Source organism: Anser anser, assembly GCF_964211835.1.
Source record: "Anser anser genome assembly, contig: SUPER_W_unloc_2, whole genome shotgun sequence".
Classification (NCBI taxonomy): Eukaryota; Metazoa; Chordata; class Aves; order Anseriformes; family Anatidae; genus Anser; species Anser anser.
The window spans coordinates 849,475-869,247 of NW_028154230.1; the positions used below are offsets into that span (position 1 = coordinate 849,475).

The 19,773-nt window shown below is 55.4% G+C and overlaps 2 protein-coding genes across 4 annotated transcripts; both read right to left on the bottom strand.

The window, feature by feature from the left end:
• Positions 1 to 3,082: 3,082 nt before the first annotated feature.
• LOC310888873 (adenosine 5'-monophosphoramidase HINT1-like) lies at positions 3,083 to 6,651 on the bottom strand. Its single transcript, XM_083852494.1, has 4 exons — positions 6,467 to 6,651; positions 4,912 to 5,017; positions 4,001 to 4,208; positions 3,083 to 3,786 (listed from the first exon to the last, which is right to left on the bottom strand). Exons 1-4 carry the CDS (start codon positions 6,607 to 6,609, stop codon positions 3,740 to 3,742), a joined length of 504 nt encoding a protein of 167 aa, XP_083708620.1. The 5' UTR covers positions 6,610 to 6,651; the 3' UTR covers positions 3,083 to 3,739.
• Positions 6,652 to 11,529: 4,878 nt separating this feature from the next.
• Positions 11,530 to 19,525, bottom strand: LOC310888869 (adenosine 5'-monophosphoramidase HINT1-like). 3 transcript variants are annotated; one of them, XR_014576228.1, is made up of 4 exons: positions 19,479 to 19,525; positions 17,605 to 18,161; positions 13,359 to 13,464; positions 11,530 to 12,655 (listed from the first exon to the last, which is right to left on the bottom strand). XR_014576228.1 is itself a non-coding variant. In XM_083852490.1 (4 exons), exons 1-4 carry the CDS (start codon positions 15,034 to 15,036, stop codon positions 12,187 to 12,189), a joined length of 504 nt encoding a protein of 167 aa, XP_083708616.1. In that variant the 5' UTR covers positions 15,037 to 15,083; the 3' UTR covers positions 11,530 to 12,186. The 3 variants fall into 3 exon arrangements, 1 of the variants encoding a protein (XP_083708616.1); XR_014576229.1 differs by having other exon boundaries at positions 17,605 to 18,216; XM_083852490.1 differs by lacking the exons at positions 17,605 to 18,161; positions 19,479 to 19,525 and adding an exon at positions 14,894 to 15,083 and having other exon boundaries at positions 11,530 to 12,233; positions 12,448 to 12,655.
• Between the last annotated feature and the right edge of the window lie 248 nt (positions 19,526 to 19,773).

Sequence of the window (19,773 nt, forward strand, 5' to 3'; positions counted from 1 at the left end):
CTCTCCTCGTAACTGTTTGTTGTTTACGGCTGAAACCACTCCTGGGATAGGATATGCCACCTGGACTGAGCAAAGCCTTTGATACGGTCCCTCACCACATTCTTCTCTCTAAATTGGAGAGGTATGGATTTGAAGGATGGACTGCTGGGCGGATAAAGAATTGGTTGGCTGGTCGCAGCCAAAGGGTTGTGGTCAACGGCTCTATGTCTGGGTGGAGGCCGGTCACAAGCGGTGTCCCTCAGGGGTCGGCCTCGGGACCGGTGCTCTTCAACATCTTTAGCAATGACACAGACGACGGAATCGAGCAAGTTTGCAGATGACACCAAGCTGAGCGGTGCAGTCGATACAACAGAGGGAAGGGATGCCGTCCGGAGGGACCTGGACAGGCCGGAGAAGTGGGCCCATGAGAACCTAATGAGGTTCAACAAGGCCAAGTGCAAGGCGTTGACCTTGGGCTGGGGCAATCCCAGGTATTTCTATAGACTGGGAGAAGAAGAACTTGAGAGCAGCCCTGCGGAGAAGGACTTGGGGGTCCTGATGGACGAGAAGCTGGACACGAGCCAGCAGCGCGCGCTTGCAGCCCGGAAGGCCAACTGTGTCCTGGGCCGCATTAACAAAGGGGTGGCCAGCAGGGAGAGGGAGGTGATTATCCCCCTCTACCCTGCTCTTGGGAGACCCCACCTGGAATACTGCGTGCAGGCCTGGGGCCCCCAGCACAAGAAGGATGTGGAGCTCTTGGAAAGGTCAGTCTCACCTCCGTCCCTGGACAGGTGTTGGAACAGCTGGAAAGGTGTTGGAACAGCTTGTTCTGGATGCCATCTCCAAGCCATTGGAAGAGAAGGAGGTTATGAGGAGTAGTCAGCATGGATTCACCAAGGGGAAATCGTGCTCGACCGACCTCGTTGCCTTCTATGATGGCATCACCAGCTGCGTTGATGGAGGGAGAGCAGTGGATGTCATCTACCTTGACTTTAGCAAGGCTTCCGATACTGTCTCCCACGACGTCCTGCTAGCAAAGCTGAGAAAGCGTGGGATAGACGAGTGGACGGTAAGGTGGGTTGAGACCTGGCTGACCGGCCGAGCTCAGAGGGTGGTGATCGGCGGCGCAGAGTCCGGCTGCAGCCCTGTGACTAGCGGTGTTCCCCAGGGGTCGGTGCTGGGTCCGGTCTTGTTCAACATCTTCATCGCCGACCTTGACGAGGGAATAGTGTCCAGCCTCAGCAAGTACGCCGATGATACAAAGCTGGGAGGAGTGGCCGACACGCCAGAAGGCTGTGCTGCCATTCAGCGAGACCTGGGCGGGCTGGAGAGCTGGGCAGGAAGAAGCCAAATGAAGTTTAACAAGAGCAAGCGTAGAGTCCTGCACCTGGGAAGGAACAACCGCGTGTATCAGTACAGGCTGGGGGATGACCTGCTGGAGAGGAGCGCTGCGGAGAAGGACCCGGGGGTCCTGGTGGACGACAGGTTGACCATGAGCCAGCGGCGTGCCCTGGTGGCCAAGAAGGCCAACGGGATCCTGGCGTGCGTTAAAAGGAGCGTGGCCAGCAGGTCAAGGGAGGTGATCCTCCCCCTCTACTCTGCCCTGGGCAGGCCTCGCCTGGAGTACCGTGTCCGGTTCTGGGCTCCCCAGTACAAAAAAGACAGGGATCTCTTGGAAAGAGTCCAGCGGAGGGCAACAAAGATGATACGGGGCCTGGAGCATCTCCCCTATGAGCAAAGACTGAGAGACCTGGGCCTGTTCAGCCTTGAGAAGAGAAGACTGAGAGGGGATCTTATCAATGATTACAAATATCTTAAGTGTGGGAGACAGTGGGACTTGGCCACCCTCTTTTCAGTGGTTTGTGGGGATAGGACAAGGGGCAACGGCCAAAAACTGGAGCACAGGAAGTTCCGCACCAACACGCGAAAGAACTTCTTCACGGTGAGGGTGACGGAGCGCTGGAACAGGCTGCCCGGGGAGGTTGTGGAGTCTCCTTCTCCGGAGATATTCAAGGCCCGTCTGGACGCCTACCTGGGCAGCCTGCTCTAGGGAACCTGCTCTGGCAGGGGGGTTGGACCCGACGATCTCTTGAGGTCCCTTCCAACCCCTACGAATCTGTATATACAGGAGTAAAAATACACGTGTTGATAGCGATAGGACAAGGGGGAATGGTTTTAAACTAAGACAGGGGAGATTTAGCTTAGATATTAGGAGAAAGTTTTTCACTCAGAGGGCGGTGAGGCACTGGAACGGGTTGCCCAGAGAGGTTCTGGATGCCCCATCCCTGGAGGCATTCAAGGCCAGGCTGGACGCGGCTCTGGGCAGCCTGCTCTAGTGGTTGGCAACGCTGCCCAGAGCAGGGGGGTTGAAACTAGATGATCTTTAAGGTGCTTTTCAACCCAGGCCATTCTATGGTTCTATGATATGCTCTTTGAAAGCGTACAGGCTAAAGGAAGGGTCAAATTGGTGCCTCGGGGGCAAATTTCTTCGCCTTCTACGGTTGTCTAACAGTGCCTATTAAGCAAAGAGATTACCAATCGTCTTCCTCCTCTACTTTCTCAGGAATTAAACACCTTTTGTGAAAGACTACAAGCGCTGATAGCATTAGCTAGACGGACTGGGGAACAGTTGAACACGTAAATACTTACTCAAGGTCCATTTGCACAGGTTTCTTTGAGCAGTTCCATGGGCTCTTCTACGTCAACAAAACAGACCAATGAAAGAGACCAAGGACAAATACAGAAACAGAACAGTTGATCAAGTGCCAATTTAAGAAGCTTTCCCTGAAAGGGCAACAGCATCTCCACCTCCACCCACCCCTCCCCTCCCCTCCCCTCCCCCCCCCCCCCCCAAGTAGTTGACTTCCACAACTATTTTCATCTGACCCCGCAAACGGCAAATTCTATATTACTTCGAGTAGAACAAGGGCTGTTTCTTGTTTCGGTTTGGTTTTTATCATTCAGCTTCTTCGAAAGACTTTAGTCATTCACAGCTGCAATCGTTAACCCCGCAAACAGATCCAGTAACAAAGATCATTCCTCCTGCTAAGGAATCGAGTTTCTTTGTGAGGAACGGAGTCACAAAAATCATTTCATTAGCAAGTTTCAAACACTAAAAATATTTAATAGCATTTTAACGCTCCCACGCTCCAGTAAGCCTTGAACGTAACCGCAATTAAACAAGGAGCACAGCAAAGCCAGAGGTCTAACAAAGCACGAGAGGTGATCGCATTTAAACGCCTTATGGTGCCTTTAGCTAATCCTTCTTCTAGTTCCTGAACAACGGACTTCGTTTAGGAAAAAAAAAGACTCTAAAAATACATACAAAAAAATAAAGGGAACGGCAGCCGAGTCTTGAACGTTCAGAAGCCGACTCAAGCATCCCAGAGCCTTCTACGCTTTGAAAAGCGTCTGTGGGAGAAATTACTTCTCGAAGTTGCGAAACCCACGACTGAAAAGAAAGCGGTAGCAAAACTCCTACGGTAGTCAAGAACAGGCTGACAAGCACCTGTCAGAAATCACACCGGGCAGAGTTTATTCTGCCTCCTCGGGACAGGGGCAGACAACAGACGATGCCTGGAAGCTTTCTTCCAACCTTATTCTTCTCTGGTTCTACATCTGCCAGTCCTCGATGCGGCTGTTTCGCAATAAAAGCACGCCCTTTTATTTGGGAGCAGGGGGAAGATAGCAAGGCCTCAAACACACAGCACATCCTAGATCGTCTTAGGGAGATGGAGACCCACAGGACCGCCGAGCGCTTCTATCTTCGCGTTTCAAATGACTGGGCAAACCACCATCTACACGACACTGTCAACAGACCGAAACATTCTTTTAACTTGCAGAACTATTTCCATCGGCAAGACACACAAGACAGAGGTCATATCCCCATGCTCCATCTTTATTGTGCAAGTGCTGCTCAAAGCTCTTTATTACCCTCCATAGACAGCCGTCCAGGAAAAAAAAAACAAAAAAAATCATACGTCAACAGGGGCTAGATTGACGGGCAACATATGAAACCTACTCGGCGGCGACCCGTACGCGTGCAGTGACGCCTGCGGTGCAAAAACCTTAGCCAGGAGGCCGGCCCAACTGACCGCCACCCAGAATACGTAGATGTACACGACAGCCCGAAGGGCCCGAGGGTGGGCATTCACAGCCATCCGGAATCCATTGGTCAGGTCCAGGTTAGCAGCACACTTCTTGCCAACAACCATTACACGCCCAAGAAGCTGGAAAAAGGAAATAACGTTACCTAACATAACGTGCCACGACGCACAGAACGAACGCGAGCGGAGAACCATCCACAGAACACGGTTAGCTAATCCTTCACGATTCAACCGCTGCTCTTTGAATTACCCTCTAGACGGGAACAGACTACAAAACAGTCACAGAAGCTAAATTTGTCTCGGGGGTTAAAGCCCCCGTCATAGCTTCGGGCAACGTAAGCCGCTCTGGCGGAAAATAAAAGCTTCACGGTGCCTTTTCTTTTGCGTGGCCTCACAAAGCCTTGGAACTTGACTTGCATAGCTAACAGCGAAACAAACACCCAGCGCCGCTCAACCAGCTTTCCCTTTCCTCGCCTCTGACCTGCCCAAACCCCAAGCCCTCTTCTGCATAGTCAAAGTACCACCGCCGCTGTCTGGAAACCGTGAAAACGGGCATCAGACCGTACTTCGGAACAACACTGCTTTTTGCACTACAAGCGCGTAGCCGGAGACCAGCATCGCTTTATATCGCCGCTCTTAGTCAAAAAGCTCAACTCCATTACAAGCTAGAGGCAAAAGGCTACAGCATCGGAAAACCCAAAATAGCCTACTGTGCGCCCCTCCGCAACATCCAGAGGAAAAGAGGGGACGGGAAAGAGTCTAGGAAGTTACAAACTAGTTACAGGTACAGCCAGCCTAGCGAAAAGAAAGCTCCCACAGTACTCACGGGTCCGCCAGAATCTTCTGCTTCACATAACCGGACAACTGCCTTCTCAGGAAGGACTAGGAAAAAACACTGGAGCCTGAGGCGAACTATCACGGAACGCAAGGCGCTGGAGGAAGAGTAAACAGTTACAACGCAGTCAGCTTCAGAGAAAGGCAACAGCTTAAGCAAATCACTATGCCCCACCGAACTCGTCCTACCGAAGCAGATTATCAGGTACCCCAAACGCGCACGACAAAACAGCGATTCTTCTTAAGCGATCTTTGAATAGGCAAAGTTCTCTACCTTCTACACGCAAAACACACAAGCGGCAAACAATTGCTAACTGTCCTTCAGTTATGTCCAAATATTGCCTCGGCCAGAGGTAGGAAGGCATCTTCAAAGAACCCGGAGTAATCCGGCTGAGGCTGTATAAACTCTCCGTCCTCGATAACGCCACGTACTCAGGGGAAAGAACATTCCAAGTTAGCCCGTTACGGCCGGCTCTACGTCAGACACCTCCAGACCGAGGCCAAGGTATCACCTGCGAAACACGAATACCACCGATCTGTAGGAAACCATCGACTCGCAACTAATTGCGAGGGAACTCCCCAAATCACCAGCAGACCGAAACTGCATACGGCACCAGAAGCAGGATCCAGCACGCAAGGTGACGGGGGCAACGAGACAGCCGAGTACTTCAGATTAGCGACTTCCGGCAGTTTTATTTATTTTAGATGCGACTGAAACAGCGCCGATAAGACTCGATTCCACAGATGCTTTGCACTTCTTACTCACCATCGCCTTTCACTGCGCGACAATCGAGAATTACGAGCCTTCCTCACACTTCTCCCCCCTATAACATCGCTCAACTGTGAAACAGGCCTTCGGTACAGCGAGCTAAGCAAATTCAAGACCATTCGCTATAGCCAACTACACTCCAAAAGCAGTTCTAAGTTCCCCCCCTGCCTCAAGTGAGGACCAGCAGCCTGCGGGATTGACTGGCTTCTAGATGTTTAAGAAAGCTAGGAAAAGCTGCAATTCTTCCCTTTCACAAGCCACTTTGGAGAGAGCGTGCGCTCGCGTGCGCGGTGGGGGTGGTGCCATAACCAAAGCCTAGCACGGCCGAGCCGGGGCGTCTCTAGAACGCTGTCACGAGGCGCATCAAGACCTGCGTTTCTGCTACGCAGAAATGACTGATTACGGTCACTACTGCGATGCTCGCTGCCTATACGCAGGCAGTCCGAACCCCCAAGGAGACCGACTGCGCCGGCGACCCAGTACGCGCCGTGGCACCCCGGGGGCAGGCGGGACGCGCACCGAAGAAGCGCGGGGTTTTAGAGGCGCTGCAGTAGAGAGCGCCACGAGCCGGAGAGACCCCGACCGACCGACCGACCGACCGACCGTCCGTCCGTCCGTCCGTCCGTCCCTCCCTGCCTCCCTCCCTCCCTCCCGCAGCAAGGCCACCACCCGCCCTGCCGCACTCCCGGGACCCGCGACGGGCCCTCGTTTCAGAGGGCCTGCGAGCGGCCGAGGGAAGGAAGGAAAGAGAAGACTCGCACGACGACGCCGCGGCTACCTCCTCGCCCACGACCGCTCATCCTCACGGAGAACGTTGGCGGGGACCTCCTTGCCCTTGCAGGCGACCTCTCCGAAAGCGGCTGCAGCGGCAGCGCCGCCGCCGGGCCAGGCGGCCTGCGCCCTAACGATCCCGTCGGCCATGACGGCGCCCGCTCGGTACAACGCCCCCTCCCTTCCCGCACTCGGCCCGGCCCTCCGCGGCGCTCATTGGGCCGACAGATCGCCGCCGACCGCTCCCGCGCCTCGATTGGCTGCCTCGCCTGCCCTCTTCCCTTGTCCCCGCCCTCTCGGCGGCTCCGCTCCCGTCGACCCGGTGCTTATCGGCGCTCAGGGAGGTCGCGTGCCCTCGGGGCGCGGAGGGATCCGACCGGGAGGGAGGAAGTGGGCGCCCGAAAACGGGCTGGGCGGCTCCGCGGAGGGAAGCCGGGCCCTGCACGGCTGGGAAACGAGCTCCACAGAACGGTTGCTCCGATCATAGAATCATAGCATGGCTTGGCTTGGCAGGGACCTTACTTAAAGATCACCTAATTCCAACCCCCCCGCCCTGGGCAGGGACACCTTCCACTAGACCACGTTGCTCAAAGCCCCATCCAACCTGGCCTTAAACACTTCCAGGGACGGGGCATCCGCCACTTCTCCTGGCAACCCGTTCCAGTGCCTCACCCCCCTCTCAGGAAAGAATCTCTTCCAACTATCCAGTCTAAGTCTACCCTCTTTGAGTTTAAAACCATTACTCCTTGCCCTATCGCTCCTCTCCCTGACAAAGAGTCCCTCCCCAGCTTTCCTGTAGGGCCCCCCCTTTGGGTACTGGAAGGCCCCTCCAAGGTCTCCCCGGAGCCTTCTCTTCTCTCTCCAGGCTGAACCACCCCAACTCCCTCAGCCTGCCTTCCTGGGAGAGGTGCCCCAGCCCCCTGGTCATCTTCGTGGCCCTCCTCTGGACGCGTTCTAGTACGTCCCCGTCCTTCTTGTGCTGGGGGCCCCAGAGCTGAACACAGTACTTACTCTAGGTGGGGCCTCACAAGAGCACAGCAGCAGAGAGGGAGAATCACCTCCCTCGACTTGCCGGCCGCCCTCCTTTTGATGCGGCCCAGGATACGGGTGGCTTTCCGGGCTGCAAGCGTCCATTGCATTGCCGGCTCCGGTTGACGAGCTTCTCATCAACCAACGCCCCCAGGCCCTTCTCCTCAGAGCTGCTCTCCATCCATTCTCCGCCCAGCCTGGATTCGTGCTTAGGATTGCCCCGGACCAAATGCGGGACCTCGCGCTCGTAGCCCCAACTATTATTTATGACCCTATCAGCTCCACCCCAAACACGCTGGTGGCTTTTGGGCGCTGCTCCCCGCAGGCAGATCCCCGCTTTTGCCAGGGCAGGCCTTACCTTTTCAGAAGTTGCTCCACAACCTTCCCTGAGAGCCCCACTTCAACTGCTGGTGTTTCTAAGGGGGAAAGCTGCACCTCCCGCGCACGGGGTGGCGGGGAGGAATACAAAGCCTGTGCTCAGCCCTGGCACATCACAACTGGGTTTGTGCTCAGCTGGGGAGGAGGCTTCTGGAAAAATAGGCAGTGCCCCCCAAGGCTGCCCAAGCGTGGTCCGCGGTGCCCTGCAGCAGCCCCAGGGAGAGCGGAGCTCAAACTGGCCCGACACGGCGGCAGGGACGTGGCCGTCCCCACACGCGCGGTTCCTGCCTGAGTAGGCCACAGCGCTTCTGCCTCTCTGACAGGCTTGGAGGGTAACGACATCAGAATACGCTCGCTTTAGTTTGAGGTTCCAGGCGCTACTGCCATCGGGATGGCACACGGGGACGGGGCTGGGGCTGGGGCTGGGGGCAGGCAACCACAGGCAGCTTTAACATCTCAGTCCTCCCCGTCGGCCATCTCCCAGCTACCACGCGGGCCACTCAGTGCGACCAGACACCAATTCACCCAAGGCAACAAAAATATTTACAGAGCTACACCTCTCCTCGTAACTGTTTGTTGTTTACGGCTGAAACCAGTCCTGGGATAGGATATGCCACCTGGACTGAGCAAAGCCTTTGATACGGTCCCTCACCACATTCTTCTCTCTAAATTGGAGAGGTATGGATTTGAAGGATGGACTGCTGGGCGGATAAAGAATTGGTTGGCTGGTCGCAGCCAAAGGGTTGTGGTCAACGGCTCTATGTCTGGGTGGAGGCCGGTCACAAGCGGTGTCCCTCAGGGGTCGGCCTCGGGACCGGTGCTCTTCAACATCTTTAGCAATGACACAGACGACGGAATCGAGCAAGTTTGCAGATGACACCAAGCTGAGCGGTGCAGTCGATACAACAGAGGGAAGGGATGCCGTCTGGAGGGACCTGGACAGGCCGGAGAAGTGGGCCCATGAGAACCTAATGAGGTTCAACAAGGCCAAGTGCAAGGCGTTGACCTTGGGCTGGGGCAATCCCAGGTATTTCTATAGACTGGGAGAAGAAGAACTTGAGAGCAGCCCTGCGGAGAAGGACTTGGGGGTCCTGATGGACGAGAAGCTGGACACGAGCCAGCAGCGCGCGCTTGCAGCCCGGAAGGCCAACTGTGTCCTGGGCCGCATTAACAAAGGGGTGGCCAGCAGGGAGAGGGAGGTGATTATCCCCCTCTACCCTGCTCTTGGGAGACCCCACCTGGAATACTGCGTGCAGGCCTGGGGCCCCCAGCACAAGAAGGATGTGGAGCTCTTGGAAAGGTCAGTCTCACCTCCGTCCCTGGACAGGTGTTGGAACAGCTGGAAAGGTGTTGGAACAGCTTGTTCTGGATGCCATCTCCAAGCCATTGGAAGAGAAGGAGGTTATGAGGAGTAGTCAGCATGGATTCACCAAGGGGAAATCGTGCTCGACCGACCTCGTTGCCTTCTATGATGGCATCACCAGCTGCGTTGATGGAGGGAGAGCAGTGGATGTCATCTACCTTGACTTTAGCAAGGCTTCCGATACTGTCTCCCACGACGTCCTGCTAGCAAAGCTGAGAAAGCGTGGGATAGACGAGTGGACGGTAAGGTGGGTTGAGACCTGGCTGACCGGCCGAGCTCAGAGGGTGGTGATCGGCGGCGCAGAGTCCGGCTGCAGCCCTGTGACTAGCGGTGTTCCCCAGGGGTCGGTGCTGGGTCCGGTCTTGTTCAACATCTTCATCGCCGACCTTGACGAGGGAATAGTGTCCAGCCTCAGCAAGTACGCCGATGATACAAAGCTGGGAGGAGTGGCCGACACGCCAGAAGGCTGTGCTGCCATTCAGCGAGACCTGGGCGGGCTGGAGAGCTGGGCAGGAAGAAGCCAAATGAAGTTTAACAAGAGCAAGCGTAGAGTCCTGCACCTGGGAAGGAACAACCGCGTGTATCAGTACAGGCTGGGGGATGACCTGCTGGAGAGGAGCGCTGCGGAGAAGGACCCGGGGGTCCTGGTGGACGACAGGTTGACCATGAGCCAGCGGCGTGCCCTGGTGGCCAAGAAGGCCAACGGGATCCTGGCGTGCGTTAAAAGGAGCGTGGCCAGCAGGTCAAGGGAGGTGATCCTCCCCCTCTACTCTGCCCTGGGCAGGCCTCGCCTGGAGTACCGTGTCCGGTTCCGGGCTCCCCAGTACAAAAAGAGAGACAGGGATCTCCTGGAAAGAGTCCAGCGGAGGGCAACAAAGATGATACGGGGCCTGGAGCATCTCCCCTATGAGCAAAGACTGAGAGACCTGGGCCTGTTCAGCCTTGAGAAGAGAAGACTGAGAGGGGATCTTATCAATGATTACAAATATCTTAAGTGTGGGAGACAGTGGGACTTGGCCACCCTCTTTTCAGTGGTTTGTGGGGATAGGACAAGGGGCAACGGCCAAAAACTGGAGCACAGGAAGTTCCGCACCAACACGCGAAAGAACTTCTTCACGGTGAGGGTGACGGAGCGCTGGAACAGGCTGCCCGGGGAGGTTGTGGAGTCTCCTTCTCCGGAGATATTCAAGGCCCGTCTGGACGCCTACCTGGGCAGCCTGCTCTAGGGAACCTGCTCTGGCAGGGGGGTTGGACCCGACGATCTCTTGAGGTCCCTTCCAACCCCTACGAATCTGTATATACAGGAGTAAAAATACACGTGTTGATAGCGATAGGACAAGGGGGAATGGTTTTAAACTAAGACAGGGGAGATTTAGCTTAGATATTAGGAGAAAGTTTTTCACTCAGAGGGCGGTGAGGCACTGGAACGGGTTGCCCAGAGAGGTTCTGGATGCCCCATCCCTGGAGGCATTCAAGGCCAGGCTGGACGCGGCTCTGGGCAGCCTGCTCTAGTGGTTGGCAACGCTGCCCAGAGCAGGGGGGTTGAAACTAGATGATCTTTAAGGTGCTTTTCAACCCAGGCCATTCTATGGTTCTATGATATGCTCTTTGAAAGCGTACAGGCTAAAGGAAGGGTCAAATTGGTGCCTCGGGGGCAAATTTCTTCGCCTTCTACGGTTGTCTAACAGTGCCTATTAAGCAAAGAGATTACCAATCGTCTTCCTCCTCTACTTTCTCAGGAATTAAACACCTTTTGTGAAAGACTACAAGCGCTGATAGCATTAGCTAGACCGACTGGGGAACAGTTGAACACGTAAATACTTACTCAAGGTCCATTTGCACAGGTTTCTTTGAGCAGTTCCATGGGCTCTTCTACGTCAACAAAACAGACCAATGAAAGAGACCAAGGACAAATACAGAAACAGAACAGTTGATCAAGTGCCAATTTAAGAAGCTTTCCCTGAAAGGGCAAGCATCTCCACCTCCACCCACCCCTCCCCTCCCCTCCCCTCCCCTCCCTTCCCCTCCCCCCCCCCCCCCCCCCCCCCCAAGTAGTTGACTTCCACAACTATTTTCATCTGACCCCGCAAACGGCAAATTCTATATTACTTCGAGTAGAACAAGGGCTGTTTCTTGTTTCGGTTTGGTTTTTATCATTCAGCTTCTTCAAAAGACTTTAGTCATTCACAGCTGCAATCGTTAACCCCGCAAACAGATCCAGTAACAAAGATCATTCCTCCTGCTAAGGAATCGAGTTTCTTTGTGAGGAACGGAGTCACAAAAATCATTTCATTAGCAAGTTTCAAACACTAAAAATATTTAATAGCATTTTAACGCTCCCACGCTCCAGTAAGCCTTGAACGTAACCGCAATTAAACAAGGAGCACAGCAAAGCCAGAGGTCTAACAAAGCACGAGAGGTGATCGCATTTAAACGCCTTATGGTGCCTTTAGCTAATCCTTCTTCTAGTTCCTGAACAACGGACTTCGTTTAGGAAAAAAAAAGACTCTAAAAATACATACAAAAAAATAAAGGGAACGGCAGCCGAGTCTTGAACGTTCAGAAGCCGACTCAAGCATCCCAGAGCCTTCTACGCTTTGAAAAGCGTCTGTGGGAGAAATTACTTCTCGAAGTTGCGAAACCCACGACTGAAAAGAAAGCGGTAGCAAAACTCCTACGGTAGTCAAGAACAGGCTGACAAGCACCTGTCAGAAATCACACCGGGTAGAGTTTATTCTGCCTCCTCGGGACAGGGGCAGACAACAGACGATGCCTGGAAGCTTTCTTCCAACCTTATTCTTCTCTGGTTCTACATCTGCCAGTCCTCGATGCGGCTGTTTCGCAATAAAAGCACGCCCTTTTATTTGGGAGCAGGGGGAAGATAGCAAGGCCTCAAACACACAGCACATCCTAGATCGTCTTAGGGAGATGGAGACCCACAGGACCGCCGAGCGCTTCTATCTTCGCGTTTCAAATGACTGGGCAAACCACCATCTACACGACACTGTCAACAGACCGAAACATTCTTTTAACTTGCAGAACTATTTCCATCGGCAAGACACACAAGACAGAGGTCATATCCCCATGCTCCATCTTTATTGTGCAAGTGCTGCTCAAAGCTCTTTATTACCCTCCATAGACAGCCGTCCAGGAAAAAAAAAACAAAAAAAATCATACGTCAACAGGGGCTAGATTGACGGGCAACATATGAAACCTACTCGGCGGCGACCCGTACGCGTGCAGTGACGCCTGCGGTGCAAAAACCTTAGCCAGGAGGCCGGCCCAACTGACCGCCACCCAGAATACGTAGATGTACACGACAGCCCGAAGGGCCCGAGGGTGGGCATTCACAGCCATCCGGAATCCATTGGTCAGGTCCAGGTTAGCAGCACACTTCTTGCCAACAACCATTACACGCCCAAGAAGCTGGAAAAAGGAAATAACGTTACCTAACATAACGTGCCACGACGCACAGAACGAACGCGAGCGGAGAACCATCCACAGAACACGGTTAGCTAATCCTTCACGATTCAACCGCTGCTCTTTGAATTACCCTCTAGACGGGAACAGACTACAAAACAGTCACAGAAGCTAAATTTGTCTCGGGGGTTAAAGCCCCCGTCATAGCTTCGGGCAACGTAAGCCGCTCTGGCGGAAAATAAAAGCTTCACGGTGCCTTTTCTTTTGCGTGGCCTCACAAAGCCTTGGAACTTGACTTGCATAGCTAACAGCGAAACAAACACCCAGCGCCGCTCAACCAGCTTTCCCTTTCCTCGCCTCTGACCTGCCCAAACCCCAAGCCCTCTTCTGCATAGTCAAAGTACCACCGCCGCTGTCTGGAAACCGTGAAAACGGGCATCAGACCGTACTTCGGAACAACACTGCTTTTTGCACTACAAGCGCGTAGCCGGAGACCAGCATCGCTTTATATCGCCGCTCTTAGTCAAAAAGCTCAACTCCATTACAAGCTAGAGGCAAAAGACTACAGCATCGGAAAACCCAAAATAGCCTACTGTGCGCCCCTCCGCAACATCCAGAGGAAAAGAGGGGACGGGAAAGAGTCTAGGAAGTTACAAACTAGTTACAGGTACAGCCAGCCTAGCGAAAAGAAAGCTCCCACAGTACTCACGGGTCCGCCAGAATCTTCTGCTTCACATAACCGGACAACTGCCTTCTCAGGAAGGACTAGGAAAAAACACTGGAGCCTGAGGCGAACTATCACGGAACGCAAGGCGCTGGAGGAAGAGTAAACAGTTACAACGCAGTCAGCTTCAGAGAAAGGCAACAGCTTAAGCAAATCACTATGCCCCACCGAACTCGTCCTACCGAAGCAGATTATCAGGTACCCCAAACGCGCACGACAAAACAGCGATTCTTCTTAAGCGATCTTTGAATAGGCAAAGTTCTCTACCTTCTACACGCAAAACACACAAGCGGCAAACAATTGCTAACTGTCCTTCAGTTATGTCCAAATATTGCCTCGGCCAGAGGTAGGAAGGCATCTTCAAAGAACCCGGAGTAATCCGGCTGAGGCTGTATAAACTCTCCGTCCTCGATAACGCCACGTACTCAGGGGAAAGAACATTCCAAGTTAGCCCGTTACGGCCGGCTCTACGTCAGACACCTCCAGACCGAGGCCAAGGTATCACCTGCGAAACACGAATACCACCGATCTGTAGGAAACCATCGACTCGCAACTAATTGCGAGGGAACTCCCCAAATCACCAGCAGACCGAAACTGCATACGGCACCAGAAGCAGGATCCAGCACGCAAGGTGACGGGGGCAACGAGACAGCCGAGTACTTCAGATTAGCGACTTCCGGCAGTTTTATTTATTTTAGATGCGACTGAAACAGCGCCGATAAGACTCGATTCCACAGATGCTTTGCACTTCTTACTCACCATCGCCTTTCACTGCGCGACAATCGAGAATTACGAGCCTTCCTCACACTTCTCCCCCCTATAACATCGCTCAACTGTGAAACAGGCCTTCGGTACAGCGAGCTAAGCAAATTCAAGACCATTCGCTATAGCCAACTACACTCCAAAAGCAGTTCTAAGTTCCCCCCCTGCCTCAAGTGAGGACCAGCAGCCTGCGGGATTGACTGGCTTCTAGATGTTTAAGAAAGCTAGGAAAAGCTGCAATTCTTCCCTTTCACAAGCCACTTTGGAGAGAGCGTGCGCTCGCGTGCGCGGTGGGGGTGGTGCCATAACCAAAGCCTAGCACGGCCGAGCCGGGGCGTCTCTAGAACGCTGTCACGAGGCGCATCAAGACCTGCGTTTCTGCTACGCAGAAATGACTGATTACGGTCACTACTGCGATGCTCGCTGCCTATACGCAGGCAGTCCGAACCCCCAAGGAGACCGACTGCGCCGGCGACCCAGTACGCGCCGTGGCACCCCGGGGGCAGGCGGGACGCGCACCGAAGAAGCGCGGGGTTTTAGAGGCGCTGCAGTAGAGAGCGCCACGAGCCGGAGAGACCCCGACCGACCGACCGACCGTCCGTCCGTCCGTCCGTCCGTCCGTCCCTCCCTCCCGCAGCAAGGCCACCACCCGCCCTGCCGCACTCCCGGGACCCGCGACGGGCCCTCGTTTCAGAGGGCCTGCGAGCGGCCGAGGGAAGGAAGGAAAGAGAAGACTCGCACGACGACGCCGCGGCTACCTCCTCGCCCACGACCGCTCATCCTCACGGAGAACGTTGGCGGGGACCTCCTTGCCCTTGCAGGCGACCTCTCCGAAAGCGGCTGCAGCGGCAGCGCCGCCGCCGGGCCAGGCGGCCTGCGCCCTAACGATCCCGTCGGCCATGACGGCGCCCGCTCGGTACAACGCCCCCTCCCTTCCCGCACTCGGCCCGGCCCTCCGCGGCGCTCATTGGGCCGACAGATCGCCGCCGACCGCTCCCGCGCCTCGATTGGCTGCCTCGCCTGCCCTCTTCCCTTGTCCCCGCCCTCTCGGCGGCTCCGCTCCCGTCGACCCGGTGCTTATCGGCGCTCAGGGAGGTCGCGTGCCCTCGGGGCGCGGAGGGATCCGACCGGGAGGGAGGAAGTGGGCGCCCGAAAACGGGCTGGGCGGCTCCGCGGAGGGAAGCCGGGCCCTGCACGGCTGGGAAACGAGCTCCACAGAACGGTTGCTCCGATCATAGAATCATAGCATGGCTTGGCTTGGCAGGGACCTTACTTAAAGATCACCTAATTCCAACCCCCCCGCCCTGGGCAGGGACACCTTCCACTAGACCACGTTGCTCAAAGCCCCATCCAACCTGGCCTTAAACACTTCCAGGGACGGGGCATCCGCCACTTCTCCTGGCAACCCGTTCCAGTGCCTCACCCCCCTCTCAGGAAAGAATCTCTTCCAACTATCCAGTCTAAGTCTACCCTCTTTGAGTTTAAAACCATTACTCCTTGCCCTATCGCTCCTCTCCCTGACAAAGAGTCCCTCCCCAGCTTTCCTGTAGGGCCCCCCCTTTGGGTACTGGAAGGCCCCTCCAAGGTCTCCCCGGAGCCTTCTCTTCTCTCTCCAGGCTGAACCACCCCAACTCCCTCAGCCTGCCTTCCTGGGAGAGGTGCCCCAGCCCCCTGGTCATCTTCGTGGCCCTCCTCTGGACGCGTTCTAGTACGTCCCCGTCCTTCTTGTGCTGGGGGCCCCAGAGCTGAACACAGTACTTACTCTAGGTGGGGCCTCACAAGAGCACAGCAGCAGAGAGGGAGAATCACCTCCCTCGACTTGCCGGCCGCCCTCCTTTTGATGCGGCCCAGGATACGGGTGGCTTTCCGGGCTGCAAGCGTCCATTGCATTGCCGGCTCCGGTTGACGAGCTTCTCATCAACCAACGCCCCCAGGCCCTTCTCCTCAGAGCTGCTCTCCATCCATTCTCCGCCCAGCCTGGATTCGTGCTTAGGATTGCCCCGGACCAAATGCGGGACCTCGCGCTCGTAGCCCCAACTATTATTTATGACCCTATCAGCTCCACCCCAAACACGCTGGTGGCTTTTGGGCGCTGCTCCCCGCAGGCAGATCCCCGCTTTTGCCAGGGCAGGCCTTACCTTTTCAGAAGTTGCTCCACAACCTTCCCTGAGAGCCCCACTTCAACTGCTGGTGTTTCTAAGGGGGAAAGCTGCACCTCCCGCGCACGGGGTGGCGGGGAGGAATACAAAGCCTGTGCTCAGCCCTGGCACATCACAACTGGGTTTGTGCTCAGCTGGGGAGGAGGCTTCTGGAAAAATAGGCAGTGCCCCCCAAGGCTGCCCAAGCGTGGTCCGCGGTGCCCTGCAGCAGCCCCAGGGAGAGCGGAGCTCAAACTGGCCCGACACGGCGGCAGGGACGTGGCCGTCCCCACACGCGCGGTTCCTGCCTGAGTAGGCCACAGCGCTTCTGCCTCTCTGACAGGCTTGGAGGGTAACGACATCAGAATACGCTCGCTTTAGTTTGAGGTTCCAGGCGCTACTGCCATCGGGATGGCACACGGGGACGGGGCTGGGGCTGGGGCTGGGGGCAGGCAACCACAGGCAGCTTTAACATCTCAGTCCTCCCCGTCGGCCATCTCCCAGCTACCACGCGGGCCACTCAGTGCGACCAGACACCAATTCACCCAAGGCAACAAAAATATTTACAGAGCTACACCTCTCCTCGTAACTGTTTGTTGTTTACGGCTGAAACCAGTCCTGGGATAGGATATGCCACCTGGACTGAGCAAAGCCTTTGATACGGTCCCTCACCACATTCTTCTCTCTAAATTGGAGAGGTATGGATTTGAAGGATGGACTGCTGGGCGGATAAAGAATTGGTTGGCTGGTCGCAGCCAAAGGGTTGTGGTCAACGGCTCTATGTCTGGGTGGAGGCCGGTCACAAGCGGTGTCCCTCAGGGGTCGGCCTCGGGACCGGTGCTCTTCAACATCTTTAGCAATGACACAGACGACGGAATCGAGCAAGTTTGCAGATGACACCAAGCTGAGCGGTGCAGTCGATACAACAGAGGGAAGGGATGCCGTCCGGAGGGACCTGGACAGGCCGGAGAAGTGGGCCCATGAGAACCTAATGAGGTTCAACAAGGCCAAGTGCAAGGCGTTGACCTTGGGCTGGGGCAATCCCAGGTATTTCTATAGACTGGGAGAAGAAGAACTTGAGAGCAGCCCTGCGGAGAAGGACTTGGGGGTCCTGATGGACGAGAAGCTGGACACGAGCCAGCAGCGCGCGCTTGCAGCCCGGAAGGCCAACTGTGTCCTGGGCCGCATTAACAAAGGGGTGGCCAGCAGGGAGAGGGAGGTGATTATCCCCCTCTACCCTGCTCTTGGGAGACCCCACCTGGAATACTGCGTGCAGGCCTGGGGCCCCCAGCACAAGAAGGATGTGGAGCTCTTGGAAAGGTCAGTCTCACCTCCGTCCCTGGAAAGGTGTTGGAACAGCTGGAAAGGTGTTGGAACAGCTTGTTCTGGATGCCATCTCCAAGCCATTGGAAGAGAAGGAGGTTATGAGGAGTAGTCAGCATGGATTCACCAAGGGGAAATCGTGCTCGACCGACCTCGTTGCCTTCTATGATGGCATCACCAGCTGCGTTGATGGAGGGAGAGCAGTGGATGTCATCTACCTTGACTTTAGCAAGGCTTCCGATACTGTCTCCCACGACGTCCTGCTAGCAAAGCTGAGAAAGCGTGGGATAGACGAGTGGACGGTAAGGTGGGTTGAGACCTGGCTGACCGGCCGAGCTCAGAGGGTGGTGATCGGCGGCGCAGAGTCCGGCTGCAGCCCTGTGACTAGCGGTGTTCCCCAGGGGTCGGTGCTGGGTCCGGTCTTGTTCAACATCTTCATCGCCGACCTTGACGAGGGAATAGTGTCCAGCCTCAGCAAGTACGCCGATGATACAAAGCTGGGAGGAGTGGCCGACACGCCAGAAGGCTGTGCTGCCATTCAGCGAGACCTGGGCGGGCTGGAGAGCTGGGCAGGAAGAAGCCAAATGAAGTTTAACAAGAGCAAGCGTAGAGTCCTGCACCTGGGAAGGAACAACCGCGTGTATCAGTACAGGCTGGGGGATGACCTGCTGGAGAGGAGCGCTGCGGAGAAGGACCCGGGGGTCCTGGTGGACGACAGGTTGACCATGAGCCAGCGGCGTGCCCTGGTGGCCAAGAAGGCCAACGGGATCCTGGCGTGCGTTAAAAGGAGCGTGGCCAGCAGGTCAAGGGAGGTGATCCTCCCCCTCTACTCTGCCCTGGGCAGGCCTCGCCTGGAGTACCGTGTCCGGTTCTGGGCTCCCCAGTACAAAAAAGACAGGGATCTCTTGGAAAGAGTCCAGCGGAGGGCAACAAAGATGATACGGGGCCTGGAGCATCTCCCCTATGAGCAAAGACTGAGAGACCTGGGCCTGTTCAGCCTTGAGAAGAGAAGACTGAGAGGGGATCTTATCAATGATTACAAATATCTTAAGTGTGGGAGACAGTGGGACTTGGCCACCCTCTTTTCAGTGGTTTGTGGGGATAGGACAAGGGGCAACGGCCAAAAACTGGAGCACAGGAAGTTCCGCACCAACACGCGAAAGAACTTCTTCACGGTGAGGGTGACGGAGCGCTGGAACAGGCTGCCCGGGGAGGTTGTGGAGTCTCCTTCTCCGGAGATATTCAAGGCCCGTCTGGACGCCTACCTGGGCAGCCTGCTCTAGGGAACCTGCTCTGGCAGGGGGGTTGGACCCGACGATCTCTTGAGGTCCCTTCCAACCCCTACGAATCTGTATATACAGGAGTAAAAATACACGTGTTGATAGCGATAGGACAAGGGGGAATGGTTTTAAACTAAGACAGGGGAGATTTAGCTTAGATATTAGGAGAAAGTTTTTCACTCAGAGGGCGGTGAGGCACTGGAACGGGTTGCCCAGAGAGGTTCTGGATGCCCCATCCCTGGAGGCATTCAAGGCCAGGCTGGACGCGGCTCTGGGCAGCCTGCTCTAGTGGTTGGCAACGCTGCCCAGAGCAGGGGGGTTGAAACTAGATGATCTTTAAGGTGCTTTTCAACCCAGGCCATTCTATGGTTCTATGATATGCTCTTTGAAAGCGTACAGGCTAAAGGAAGGGTCAAATTGGTGCCTCGGGGGCAAATTTCTTCGCCTTCTACGGTTGTCTAACAGTGCCTATTAAGCAAAGAGATTACCAATCGTCTTCCTCCTCTACTTTCTCAGGAATTAAACACCTTTTGTGAAAGACTACAAGCGCTGATAGCATTAGCTAGACGGACTGGGGAACAGTTGAACACGTAAATACTTACTCAAGGTCCATTTGCACAGGTTTCTTTGAGCAGTTCCATGGGCTCTTCTACGTCAACAAAACAGACCAATGAAAGAGACCAAGGACAAATACAGAAACAGAACAGTTGATCAAGTGCCAATTTAAGAAGCTTTCCCTGAAAGGGCAACAGCATCTCCACCTCCACCCACCCCTCCCCTCCCCTCCCCTCCCCTCCCTTCCCCTCCCCCCCCCCCCCCCCCCCCCCCAAGTAGTTGACTTCCACAACTATTTTCATCTGACCCCGCAAACGGCAAATTCTATATTACTTCGAGTAG